Source organism: Pleurodeles waltl, chromosome 3_1, assembly GCF_031143425.1.
Source record: "Pleurodeles waltl isolate 20211129_DDA chromosome 3_1, aPleWal1.hap1.20221129, whole genome shotgun sequence".
NCBI lineage: Eukaryota > Metazoa > Chordata > Amphibia > Caudata > Salamandridae > Pleurodeles > Pleurodeles waltl.
The window spans coordinates 1633084301-1633098947 of record NC_090440.1 but is presented as its reverse complement, the minus strand read 5'-3'; the positions used below and the strand labels follow the sequence as shown (position 1 = coordinate 1633098947).

Here is a 14647-nt window from a genome sequence, read left to right as displayed (position 1 = left end):
TGGAGTTCGTAATGACAAACTTCCTGACCATATACTTGACTTAACTTATACTTAAGTTTCTTTATCGTGATATCAAGAAAGGCACAGACGATAAACTCAATGCCTACTGGATTTTGACTACTTTTTATGACATCCAAGACAAAATTTAAATGAATGTATTTTCAATTCAGCACCCCCAAAGGAGTCACTTCCACATCACCTGGAAGTCTAGTACCGCAAAAGCAGTTTAATTGATCCCCAACTACTCCAATGCTCTGCTTAAATAAACTTCAGAAGTCACACCTTTTAGAGATGTAAATGCTTCTAAATGCACTCCCTTTTGACAAAGGAACTGATTTGGGAATTCAAAAGCAGAAGTAGTAATCTCCTAGGAACAGGCAAACTGTTGACTAGAAAAGAATGGATTACAAACCAGTTTTTCTAGATCCAAAACTGTGAAATTAACTGGGAAACTATTATCTCTCCCAAGGTGTAAAATGACCAAAGAGCATTTCCCTGACAACCCATAAAGACAAATATGTAAATATATTAATGTCTTTCCAAACTCAGAATGTTCAATCTTATTATCTATGTGGTGCTTTGAATTCAGTCCCTTTAAAGTGCTTTCAATTTTCATAACAAAAGACAACATAGATGAAGTTGACAGGTCAGTATCACATACGGCAAGTGATGAAGTCTAGATTACAATAAAACGTTCGGGGATACTCTGTTCACAACTCAGCCAACAGTGTAATCAAATTACTGTAATGCTGAGACCCTTCTTAAAAAAATCAACAATGCAGATTATACTTGAATATGTTGTTTGCCGGTAAAGTTATTTATAAAGCTTCTCATATTTAGCAAACAACCAGACTCAAAATACTTAGTGACTGATGGAATTCTTGCTCGAGTCTCAAGCACTGGTAGTTATGCTGGCTTCATTTTCTGTCTGTTTTGACTCATTGTGCACCACTACTTACATGATCACAAAAGACATTGATGACAATGCAATATCCTTGCACTATACAGCTGGGTTACTTAATCCGGTTTATAAAATTTGACCAGTTCAAATGTTACCCTGTAAGTACTTAGGGTTGACTGTGGGCTTGGACGTAAGCCTGGGCAATTATGGGAACCATCTTGCTGAGACATCACGAGCTTTGTGACCTCAACGTGAAGTACTAGATTTAGTGCTTGTGAGGGACATATATGGGCACTCAGTACTGACAAGCCTAGCAAAATCAACAATGTAGCTAAGAAAAGACATAGGAATGCATTGTTAGAATTGTGTTCAACTAGTGAGGCAAGGTTAATCAAATTGATCATGAACGTCTGTAATCAATTATTTGGCTCAAATAAATACAGGATTACAAATTTCGATTCCATAACTTTACCTGAAGAAGCTTGTAATAAAACAACCAGCCCTGTTGGTCGATCTTCAGTTGAGTGACCACTCTGTCCACAAATAACACAATCATAGACAACCTCAGAAACCTGTTGCTCTGATGTCACAATGTCCATTGCCACATCACTGTCAGGTGATTCTAAAATGGAAACACCAAGAAATGTATATACTTCATTTAGCAAAGTAAAAAAATGTAAGGCTGTTCACAGACAATTTCAAGGACGCTGTAATTGGAACAAAATTCCCCAGAATGCACAGCAGTGGTTGAGCAAAGATGTCAATCATTGTCAGAAATGGAAACTAAGAAATCCAAAACAAATTGCTTTGTGTAGCCAAAGTATATGACCAGCTGTTTATTCATATTAAGAGACAAACATTTCAATTATCTTTACTGAAAATTAGAGACATTACAACATGAACTGAAGCATACATATTTTACAAGAGCACAATCTGAAATTAAATTATTAATCTTTATCATTCCGAGAATAGGGAATATGTATTCAGAGGGCAACGCAACTACATATCTGGTTTTGGAATGCACAAAAACATATATCTTCTACCAACAGTAAAAATATTTGGTACAGCTGGAACTTTGGGCGATAGTATGTGTTTAATTCTACATACAGTAAACTAAAAAGGTAACACTTGAATATGTGGCAGAGAATATGTGTTTAATTCTACATACGATAAACTAAAAAGGTAACACTTAAATTTGTTCTTTCTTCTGGGCTACAGTTTAACCATACTTTCTCTTCTTTTGTTTTATTTCTATTTTTTCAATTTTATATAGTGTGAACAAGATCCAAATGGTATCTCAGCACTTCACATCAAACGAGTTACTAATGCAGATAAGCAGTTTAATAAATACTTACCTGGGTTACAAACTAAAACAACAATTTACATTGTTAAATTAGTTAAAGACAAGCTTTACACACATGAAAGTACTCCTACAGAATGCTATAGTCTATGCCACTGGTGACAGTAAGGCTAAAATCATGTACTAAAATAAAAGACAAAGAAGGCTCTACTCTTACTCCCAACATAGCCACCACGATCATACAAAGCTTAAGAGAGGATGGCATTGAATTTGCAGTCCACTTGATGTCAGCAAAGGAAGGGCTCCTCATGATGGCCTTAATGTGGCTACTGATGGGAGAGAGCAGAGAAAAACATGAAGTCGACACTCACTACCACCACGCACACTTTAAAACCAGTTTTATAATTTTGGTGAGCCTTTGATGGGATACAATGCAGGGTCTAATTCCAACTCCCTTCAAGTACCGTGCATCAAGAATTCTCTCTAGCAGACATGAAACAGTTGGAAAGTTCCTACACCTCACAACTAAAAAGTTTCCATACAAGCAACAGCAAGTCTCCCGAACAACAGCCCCAGCTGTGCCAGCATTCAACCGTCCCCCACCTAGGGAGAACTGGCAACAGTGGTGGCAAAGCTCCTTCGTGTAAAACTGTGGTTGGCACAAACAACATAATGAGCAGCTGTGGCGAGTTGCAGCAGTCCACCATCTCCTACCCATCATATCCAAGCTTTCCCAGTTCCTCCGAGATAGAAGCAGAAGATTCTGCTTGTTCCACACTGCGCTGCAGTAGGCACATCATGCCTTGCAAAGCGGTACGCAAAGGAACAGATTTAGTCTGCAGCACATGCCACTTGCCAAAGCCAGCAGAGCATAGGACTCTACACCAATGTGAAGATCCATGGACATACATCAGGAATGGAGAAACACCACAGATGCCTCTGCATCCTCCTACAGAAAGCCTGCAGCAGTTGGTTAACTAGTGAGGGCAGCAGGTAACCTACAATTTTATTAGTTCTCCAGAGCTCTGTGAAGGAGCTCCTTACCCCACCAGCCACAATCTTGGTTATCATACTCTGAGATTGGAACCAGCCACCAAGTCACACTTTGGTCATTTGAACATACTTTCACAAGCACTTCCTTCATTCTAGGAATCAAATCCTTTTATTACTATTAAGTCAGCTGTTACATTATTGCCTTAAACAACTGGCTGGCCAGAGCTATGTATCCTTATCAGAGTAAAAGGAACAAGTACAGAACCTGAAATAAGTAACTCCCAAACACCTCATTTCTTCTCTTGACTCACACCAGCTTGGCAATGTGTTTCAGGTTAAATCTGTCGTTAAATGAAGGATGCACATCCCCTATTAAGTCCATGCTCAGTCTACTAGTGTCGTCTCCTGATTGAGGCATCTGCTATTGTAAGGGTGGAATAACCCTCACAACTGTAAGGCATTTTGGACAGTGATGTACTCAAAATGTGGGTGCCAAATACTGCTAGAAAGGTAGCCAACCTTATTCTGAAATCTCCAGTTTCAGCACCAATGACATTGTAAGTTTATTTATGGTCATAGGATTCAATGTAAGTAATATTTACTGTTTCAGGTTTAAACCTACAATTACTTATAAAACCACACAGAAAGAAAAATAGTCCTCATCAGTATTAATATATACAAACCTGCATGTACAAAAACTAAAAAGCCATTCAAAGGAACACATGAGGACTGATGTGTGTGTAGTTTTTTTATTTCTTCCTAAAGGTGCCAACATGTAGTGACTATATTTTACAAGGCAGCAACAAGAAAGACTGCCTGTTATCCATTTGCTTACATTCTGTTGTTTATCCTTTAGCCTCTTCCATTTTTGTGTGCTTGGAATAAAGGTGCAGGGTGTAAACTCACATTTTCAGGTCAGATTTAATTATTGTATATACTGAAGGGAATCTGGGAGCATTAAAATCATATTTGATCTTCTGGCAGTGTTTAATTCTGAAAGTGATTGGTGAAACAGTGTGTTAGAAATGGGGTCTTTGGTTGGCAGTCAGGTTACCCCCTGTCCAAGCAAGGACCCTCACTCTAGTCAGGGTAAAAGAGAATCACCCTCAGCTAACCCCTGCTTACCCCCTTGGTAGCTTGGCAAGAGCAGTAGGCTTGACTTCAGAGTGCTAGGTGTAAAGTATTTGTACCAACACACAGTAACTTAATAAAAACACTACAAAATGACAACACAGGTTTAGGGAAAAATAGAGAATGTTTATCCAAACAAAACAAGACCAAAACAACAAAAATCCACAATACAAAAGTCAAGTTATCAATTAAAAAGGAAAAAGAGTCTTCATGTAGTTTTAAACACACACTAACACTGTAAGTGTGAAAATGTACCTTGGGTGTGTCAAAAATAACCCTGCATGGGCGAGTGTGCGTCAAAAAGGGCTTGCGATGCGTCTATTTCACTCACGAGCGAGATCTTGCATCATTTCTTCTTTCGTCGGGTCGGGCGTTCAGTTTCTTCTCTCCACAGGAGAGCGATGCGTCGATCCAGTCTGCACTCTCTGTTCCGGGCACGCCTTGCGTTGTTTTTCACGTCCAGCGTTGTTTGTGTCAGAAATCCAGCCTCACAATAACCCGAAAACCACGCAGCGCAGGTTGCGATCTCCCAGTCTCCGTCAGTGATGCCGCTCGTCGTTTCTCCAGCTCCGTGCATCGATTCTTTGGTCGCGTTACAAGCGAGCGTCGATTTTCAGCCGCAAAGCCGGCAGCGCGTCGATTTCCCAGCCACAGATTGGAGTTGCATGGATATTTTCCCCACACAGCATTCTGTACTTTGATTTCTTCCTCTCAGGCTGGCAGCTTCTCCATTTAGGGTCCCAGGAACTGGATGGGCACCACAGGGAAGAGCAGGTGCTGGCAGAGAAACGTTTCTGCTGTCCCTGAGACTTCAAACAACAGGAGGCAAGCTCTAAATCAAGCCCTTGGAGATCTTCACAAGATGGAAGGCACACAAAGTCCAGTCTTTGCCCTCTTACTCTGGCAGAAGCAGCAACTGCAGGATAGCTCCACAAAGCACAGTCACAGGCAGGGCAGCTCATCTTCCTCAGCTCTTCTCCAGGCAGAGGTTCCACTTGGTTTCCAGAAGTGTTCTAAAGTCTGTGGCTTTGGGTGTCCATCTTATACCCATTTTCTCCTTTGAAGTAGGCCTACTTTAAAGCAAAGTCTCTTTTGAATGTGAAATCCTGCCTTGCCCAGCCAGGCTCCAGACACTCACCAAGGTGGTTGGAGACTGCATTGTGTCTCAATCTGAGTGACCACTCCTCCCCTCCCTCCTAGCACAGATGGCGCATCAGGAAATGCAGACTACACCCCAGCTCCCTTTGTGTCACTATCTAGTGTGAGGTGCAACCAGCCAAACTGTCAAACTGACCCAGACAGGGAATCCACAAACAGGCAGAGTCACAGAAACAGTATAAGCAAGAAAATGCTCACTTTCTAAAAGTGGCATTTTCAAACATACAATCTTAAAACCAACTTTACTAAAAGATGTATTTTAAATTGTGAGCTCAGAGACCCCAAACTCCACATGTCCATCCGCTCCCAAAGGGAATCTACACTTTAATCAGATTTAAAGATAGTCCCCATGTTAACCTATGAGAGGGACAGGCCTTGCAACAGTGAAAAACTAATTTAGCAATATTTCACTGTCTAAACATATAAAACACATTACTATATGTCCTACCTTAGCCATACACTGCACACTGCCCTTGGGGCTACCTAGGGCCTACTTTAGGGGTGTCTGACGTGTAAGAAAAGGGAAGGTTTAGGACTGGCAAGTGGGTACACTTGCCAAGTCGATTTTACAGTTAAAACTGCGCACACAGACACAGCAAAGGCAGGTCTGAGACATGATTACACAGCTACTTATGTGGGTGGCACAACCAGTGCTGCAGGCCCACTAGTAGCATTTGATTTACAGGCCCTGGGCTCTTCTAGTGCACTGTACTAAGGACTTAACAAATATGCCAATCATGGATAAACCAATTACATACACAATTTGTAAAGGAGCACTTGCACTTTAGCACTGGTTAGCAGTGGTAACGTGCACAAAGTAACGAAAACAGGAAAATCAGAGTCCAGCACACAACAACAACCTGGGAAACAGAGGCAAAAAGTTAAGGGAGACCACAACAAGGATGAAAAGTCTAACACAGTGGCACACAGAAATACTGACCAATAGGTACTACTGCATTTTTCCCATAGACACAGGATGTATAAAACCTTTTGATACACAGGAGCCACTAAGGACACAAATTACTACTGATAGCAGGTTAACTGCCAAGCACCCTTAGGTTTTAAACATTCAAGGTGTAGCAACAGATTTCGGTGAAAAGTATATTGTCACCTTGTACATGGGACAGTGGTGAAAGCATGACATTAGACTTTCAATATACCAAAGCATCATAACAGGAAAAGTTTATAGCTGCAAGCTGTGTCATTGACATGTGTGATACAGGGTTTTTAGTCAAGTGCCCTTTACAGGTAGGGTTTTTGAGCCAATATTTACATTATTAATAGATAAATTTCAAGCCCCAAAATATAATATGATGTCTGATAAAAGGTCAGGACTGACTTAAAGTGTAGCATTTTACCTGGGGAGCCTCGGCAGCTATGAATCTCCACATAACAGCATCACAACTTTGTCAAGTAAAGTGTACAGAATATCAGTGGCAAGCATGCTGAAAGCTCAGGTTACAGGTATTTTACAATGCAGCACTACAGATTACTCTGCTGTAACTGAAAAATGTCTGCAATATTGTAGGAAGTTGGCTCTGTATATACTATCTCAAAGTAAGAGATAGCGTGCACAGAGTCCAAGGGTTCCCCTTAGAGGTAAGATAGTGGCAAAATTAGATAACTAATGCTCTATTTTGTGGTAGTGTGGTCGAGCAGTAGGCTTATCAGAGGGTAGTGAAGCATTTGTTGTACACACACAGGCAATACATGAGGAACACACACTCAAAGTCTTAACTCCAGGCCAATAGTTTTTATATAGAAAAATATATTTTCTTAATTTATTTTTAGAACCAGAAGTTCAAGATTTGAAGTAAATACATAAAATGCAAGGTACTTCACACAGGTAAATTAGGAACTCTGAATTAATACAGTTTTTGTTAAAATGGCAATAAGCTATTTTAAAAGTAGACACTGTGCAAAAATCAACAGTTCCTGGGGGAGGCAAGTATTGGTTAGATTGTGAGGTAAGTAAGACACTTACAAGTCTCAGTTCCTGGGCATAGGCAGCCCACCTTTGGGGGTTCAAGGCAACCCCAAAGTTACCACACCAGCAGCTCAGGGCCGGTCAGCTGCAGAGGTCAAAGAGGTGCCTAAAACACATATGCACCTATGGAGAACAGGGGTGCTCCGGTTCCAGTCTGCCAGCAGGTAAGTACCCGCGTCCTCGGGGGCCAGACCAGGGGGGTTTTGTAGAGCACTGGGGGGGCAGGTGGGGGGGGGGAACACAAGTAGGCACACGAAACACACCCTCAGCGGCACAGGGGCGGCTGTGTGCCGTGTGCAAAGCAGGCGTCGGATTTTGTATTGGTTTCAATGGAGGGACCTGGGGGTCACTCTAGCGGTGCAGGCAGGGCACAGGGGGACTTCTTGGGCCAGCCACCACCTGGGCTAGGCAGAGGGTCACCTGGGGGTCACTCCTACACTGAAATTCGGTTCCTTCTGGTCCTGGGGGCTGCAGGGTCAGTGCTTGGTCCAGGGGTCAGGTCCCTTGTTACAGGCAGTCGCGGTCAGTGGAAGCCTCTGGATTTTCCCTGCAGGCGTCGCTGTGGAGATCCAGGGGGGTCATCTCGGGCTACTCGCCGGGGAGTACTCCCTGTGGTGTTAGTTCTCTGGATCTCAAGCTGGGGGCGTCGGGTGCAGAGGGTGAATTCTCAAGCTGCCGGTGGGAAGAGTGAAGTCCTTTAAAGTTGCAAAAAAGTTGCAAAGTTGTTGTTGAAGATGAACAGAGCCACTGCTCACGGGAGTTTCTTGGTCCTTTGGTTCAGGGCAGTCCTCTGAGGCTTCAGAGGTCGCTGGTCTCTGTCGGATGCGTCGCTGGTTGCAGGTTTTTGAGTCAGGAGACAGGCCAGTAGGGCTGGGGCCAAAGCAGTTGTCGTCTTCCGTCTTCTCTGCAGGGCTTGTAGGTCCGCAGTCCTTCTTTGTTAAGGTTGCAGGAATCTGATTTCCTGGGTTCTGGGGTACCCCTAAAAATTTAATTTAGGGGTGTGTTTAGGTCTGGGAGGGCAGTAGCCAATGGCTACTGTCCTGGAGGGTGGCTACACCCTTTTTGTGCCTCCTCCCTGAGGGGAGGGGGGGCACATCCCTAATCCTATTGGGGGAATCCTCTAAAACTAAGATGGAGGATTTCTAAAGGCAGGGGTCACCTCAGCTCAGGGTACCTTAGGGGCTGTCCTGACTGGTGGGTGACTCCTCCCTGTTTTTCTCATTATCTCCTCCAGCCTTGCCGCCAAAAAGTGGGGCAGTGGCCGGAGGGGCGGGCATCTCCGCAAGCTGGGATGCCCTGGGGCGCTGTAACAAAAGGGGTGAGACTTTGAGGCTCAACGCCAGGTGTTACAGTTTCTGCAGGTGGAGGTGAGAAGCACCTCCACCCAGTACAGGCTTTGTTCCTGGACACAGAGTGACAAAGGCACTCTCCCCATGTGGCCAGCAACATGCATGTCTGGTGTTTGGCAGGCTGGCAGAAACTGATCAGCCTACACTAGAAGTCAGATTGGTATTCAGGGGGCATCTCTAAGATGCCCTCTGGGTGTATGTTAAAATAAATTGCACACTGGTATCAGTGTGCATTTATTGTGCTGAGAGGTTTGATACCAAACTTACCAGTTTTCAGTGTAGCCATTATGTAACTGTGGAGTTCGTGTTTGACAAACTCCCAGACCATATACTCTTATGGCTACCCTGCACTTACAATGTCTAAAGTTTTGCTTAGACACCGTAGGGGCATAGTGCTCATGCACATATGCCCTCACCTGTGGTATAGTGCAACCTGCCTTAGGGCTTTAAGGCCTGCTAGAGGGGTGACTTACCTATGCCACAGGCAGTGTGAGGTTGGCATGGCACTCTGAGGGGAGTGCCATGTTGACTTAGTCATTTTCTCCCCACCAGCACACAAAAGCTGTGAGGCAGTGTGCCTGTGCTGAGTGAGGGGTCCCAAGGGTGGCATATGACATGCTGCAGCCCTTCGAGACCTTCCCTGGCATCAGGGCCCTTAGTACCAGAGGTACCAGTTACAAGGGACTTACCCAAGTGCCAGGGTTGTGCCAATTGTGGAGACAAAGGTACAGTTTAGGGAAAGAACACTGGTGCTGGGGCCTGGTTAGCAGGGTCCCAGCACACTTTCAAATCATAACTTAGCATCAGCAAAGGCAAAAAGTTAAGGGGTAACCATGCCAAGGAGGCATTTCCTTACAATCTGCAACTAGACTGTTTCTCTGCTAGATATTTTGTTACCGACGATAAGTAACTTGTACTCTAGGGTAATTCATCACAGTGTTGCGCACATCAAAGTTTACTTTAGTTTATGACTGCATCACTTAAAAAATAGAGAGTTTCTTAGTGATTTGCTTTGGTGTTTGTTCTGGATTTTATACAAAGATTTTTTTTAAACAAACGTTCAAAATGAAAGAAGAGGGGTGTGACCCAGCATGGCATGGAGTAGTTGCATCCTGCTTGGGCTTTTTCAGACTCTGATAAATTTTGTCAATCCTTTGAACCTCAGACATAAAGGAAACTCTGAAGGCATACCCGACCCAGGTGGAACCGTGTTAAGTAGTGGGACAATATTGGGGCTCTTTATCCTGCAAGACTGCAGTCTTGAGCTTTAGGCCAACCGGCCAGGAGTTGATGTAGGTTGTGCTGATGGAAGCTGTGCATTGACAGCCACCTTGGGGCTCGTCCAAAGCTTAGGGAACTTAAATAAAAGTGAATACCTTTCACCACACAGGAGGGGGAAGAGTCAAGTTGGGCATGGCTGCAGCAAGGAAACAAAAGGCCTAATGCTTGTGAACCTCAAAGACCCGAATATATGGTGGCAAGATATGAGAGGCAGTCAAAAGCAAAGAAACTTGAATCTTCTCAACAGCAAAAGGTCACTAAGTAATAAGGAACTGTTTTGAAGTGTGTGGAAAGGTGATTCCTGATGAAAGCTGGAAATAGGGATTATAGAGTAATTTTCTGAAGTGTATTTATTGCATGCCTAATTAATTAAAATCATTGCACGTATTGGTATACAAAAGATAAAATAACACATTACAGGATTTTAGACTAATGTATTTAGGGTCAGTCAAATTGGTCTTTAGCAAGTAAAATCCATTTGATTAAACCTCCAGTTTCTTCTCACAAGGAATGTACAAAGCAATTATTTAAGATGGTGTTATTCACTTTTAAACATTCCATCTGGGTTTGTCTGCAAGAACAAATGCCCAATATGATGAATGACAGCAAACCTCGTCTTTCTTATTAGTGCTGGACAAATGAGGGTCTCCACAACTTGATTGTACAGTTTACAGCTGTTGCTAGCCCTTTGGAATAACATCTGGCATCAGAAGAGCACCATATATGTATGCCTTAATTTTTTTTCTCCAACTTTTGCGTGGTACTAACTCCGTACCAAACCTTGGTGAATGTGTGTTGACTTCATACAGTTCTTTGGTAAGTCTGATATATACACGTTGTTTAATAGCGGTACAAGGACAAAGCCCTGCTTTAGGCTGGTCGTCGTGAAAACTTTGTGTGACTCCTGAATACAATCAGCGATTTAAACTCACATCCATGTGTTTATGTACAATAATAAAATGCCCTTGAACAAATTCAATTTAATCCCCCAGTGAAGAGTTTTAAGGACAAATCTTTTCTTGTAACCCGGGCAAATGAAGATTAGAAAATCCCTGAAACAAGTATAGTAGCGAAAGTGTTGTAAAGGTTTTATCCACCATCAATGAATGAATCATTTCGGAAGCCTGTTTGATTCTTTCAACTTATTTTCTGATTTGTTGCCCAAGAATCAGGGTCTTGAAGCAGTACTCCTGCAAAGTATTATATTTAATTGACTAGCAGGGCGATTAATCAATAGTTGACTTAGTTGGTTTTGTCCCCCCACACCGCCTCTTTGAAGATCAGATGGCTCATCCTTCCCCTCCAAGGTTGTGGGTGTTCCTCCCTTTGTTAGATGTAATTCTACAAGGACGGAAGCGTAGCATTTCCTTCCCCGGTCTGTTAGAAGCCATGCCATCTAACAAGAAGGGTCCCCCTTAAAGTATTGGTCACTGCCATTATAAAGACTTATAAGCAGGGAGCTGCATCTGCACACAACTGCACACCATGGTAGAGAAATGCCCTTAGTATACCTTATGTTGGGGCTGCCATTAGCACATTCTCTAGGGATCTAAAATAGTCTGCATGTATTCACCATAGAAGGGTCCAAACAAGGATATGAAACACACTGGAACTAAACCAGAAAAACTGCCAAGATAGTGGTGGGCTTCCTCCTGTCGTAAAATGCCTGAGGAAATGTGGGTCTATAGCAGGGTGGAGGGATCTCTATGACCTGCCAGATGTGTACCTCATCAATTTATGGTTAGGCAGCTGACTGGAATTACGGAGTCACCTAATGGTTTGAACAGCATCACAAAGAAAGATAGCTGGTATTCCACATGAAACAACATACCGATTTCCAATACTAACACTGTGAGCCTTCAGTTAAAGAGTTCTTAACTAGTAAGAAGCCTACGTAAGATGAACAACACGTCAGTGGTAGCTGCGTGGCATAAGCAGCATGCAGGTTACCTAAATTATTCTTCTTTTTCAATAGAACCTACACCAAACAAGATTAATGTGTATTAGGTGCTTCATTAATGCTGTAAATGTTAATACCACTGTTAGGAAAGAAATAAAACATGCTTTTAGACATTAACTTATGATGCTATAGGAAAAGCAAGCCAGGAAATGTTATGTTATGCTTTGAAAGACGGGCCTGAGGAATTTTAATGTCCCAGTTCTCCAAATGGAATACATTTAAGACATTTAATGCCCCACCGGGAGGAGGCACAAAGAGGGTGTAGCCACCCTCAAGGACAGTAGCCATTGGCTACTGCCCTCCCAGACCTAAACTCACACAGTATTCAGTATTTAGGGGCTCCCCAGATCCCAGGAAATCAGATTCCTGTAACCTGAAGAAACAAGAAGGACTGCTGACCTACAAGCCTGCAGAGAAGGAGGAAGATGACAACTGCTTTGGCCCCAGCCCTACCAGCCTGTCTCCAACTTCGAAACCTGCTCCAGCGACGCATCCGACAGGGACCAGCGATCTTTGAAGCGTCATAGGACAGCCCTGGACTAAAGGACCAAGAAACTCCTGTGAACAGCGGCCTTGTTCAAAACCAGCTACTTGTTTGCAACAAAGAAGCAACTTTCAAAGACTGCACGTTTCCAGCCGGAAGAGTAAGACTTCATACTCTGCACCCGAGGCCCCCTGGCTCGAGATCCAGAGAACAAACACCTCAGGGAGGGCTCCCCACCGACTGCGAGCCCGTGAGTAACCAGAGACGACCCCCCTGAGCCCCCACAGCAACGCCTGCAGCGAGAATCCAGAGGCTCCCCCTGACCGCAACTGCCTGTAACAAGGGACCCGAAGCCTGGAACCAACACTGCACCCGTAGCCCCCAGGACCTGAAGGAACCGAACCTCAGCGCAGGAGTGACCCCCAGGCGACCCTGTGCCTCTGAGGGTGTATTTTGTGTGCCTACTTGTGTCCCCCCCCCCCCCCCAGTGCTCTACAAAACCCCCCTGGTCTGCCACCGAGGATTTAGGTACTTACCTGCTGGCAGACTGGAACCGGAGCACCCCTGTTCTCCATAGACGCCTATGTGTTTTGGGCACCTCTTTGACCTCTGCACCCGACCGGCCCGAGCTGCTGGTGTGGTAACTTTGGGGTTGCCTTGAACCCCCAACGGTGGGGTGCCTATGCCCCAGGACTGAGACTTGTAAGTGTTTTACTTACCTCCTATCTAACCTTTACTTACCACCCCCAGGAACTGTTGATTTTTGCACAGTGTCCACTTTGAAAATCGCTTATTGCCATTTTCACAAAGACTGTATATGATATTGCTTTTAGTCAAAGTTCCTAAGGTATCTAAGTGAAGTACCTTGCATTTAAAGTGTTTAATGTAAATCTTGAACCTGTAGTTCTTAAAATAAACTAAGAAAATATATTTTTCAATATAAAAACCTACTGGCCTGGAGTAAGTCTGAGTGTGTGTTCCTCATTTATTGCCTGTGTGTGTACAACAAATGGTTAACACTACCCTCTGATAAGCCTACTGCTCGACCACACTACCACAAAATAGAGCATTAGAATTATCTACTTTTGCCACTATCTTACCTCTAAGGGGAACCCTTGGACTCTGTGCACACTATTTCTTACTTTGAAATAGTATATACAGAGCCAAGTTTCTGAAAATTCACATTTTTCTATCAAATACCACTTTTTATTTTGGGCAGAAAAACTTAATGAACAAGTTGCTTATCTTTGTTAATGCATTATCTGATGGAGACTATCTAGCTGCTGATTCCTTACCTTTGATTTTCCCAGGTGTCAGGATGGATCCGGAAACATTCGGCTCCACGTGGCGTCGTGCATCAGAACTGACGTTGCGGTCACCTATATAGGCACCATCAAGGTGCATGGGAGTCAGTTACCTTAACTACAACTTTCCACACCAGAACCACAGAGCCATGATAAGAACTGGCACATTTGTGCACAAATTAGGGCCTTGAAACAGGGGTTCACCCTAAACCTAATAAACAAGTCTGCAGAGCGGTGAGGCAAGGGTGGTAGTAAGGAATCTGCAGATAGAATTTCTACCAGATAATGTGTTACTGAAGGTAGGTAACTTGTTCATCTTCTAGCTGGAGATTCCTTACCTTTGATTATATAACCAAGCCATATCCTCCTGGCGGTGGGCTGCAGACAATGTGTTTAGACTCTAAAGTCCTGCAGGACCCAAAGGGGGATCTGCCTGTCCCTGTGGACCTGACTGTCCATGCAGTAGTGTTTGGCAAACGTGTGCAGGGACGCCCACGTTGCTGCCTGGTAGATGTCCAGGTCAGGGACTCCATGTGCTAACACTGGTAGCAGCTTTTCACCCTGGTGGAATGGGACCGCAAGCCCTCAGGAGGCTACTTCTTAGCCAGCGCCTAGTAGATCTTAATACAGAGAACGACCGAGTGCAAAATGATCCAGTTCTGTACTGCCCGGCCCTTGTTTGCTCCCACATACCCAACAAAGAGTTGGTTATCAACTCTGAACTCTTGTGCCGCCAAGGTACAACGACAATGCTTTTTTTGGGTCCAGCCAATGGAGATGCGGCTCTTCCTAAGAGGGA

The 14647-nt window shown here is 43.8% G+C and overlaps 1 protein-coding gene across 4 annotated transcripts in view; it reads right to left on the bottom strand.

Moving 5' to 3' along the window:
* UBR3 (ubiquitin protein ligase E3 component n-recognin 3) overlaps window positions 1-14647 on the bottom strand; it is a 1605611-nt gene that overhangs the window by 666672 nt on the left and 924292 nt on the right. For all 4 annotated transcript variants that reach the window (XM_069225311.1, XM_069225312.1, XM_069225313.1 and 1 more), the window contains one exon: window positions 1374-1523. In XM_069225311.1, coding sequence (XP_069081412.1) covers window positions 1374-1523 — 150 coding nt within the window. The remainder of the gene's footprint in view (window positions 1-1373; window positions 1524-14647) is intronic.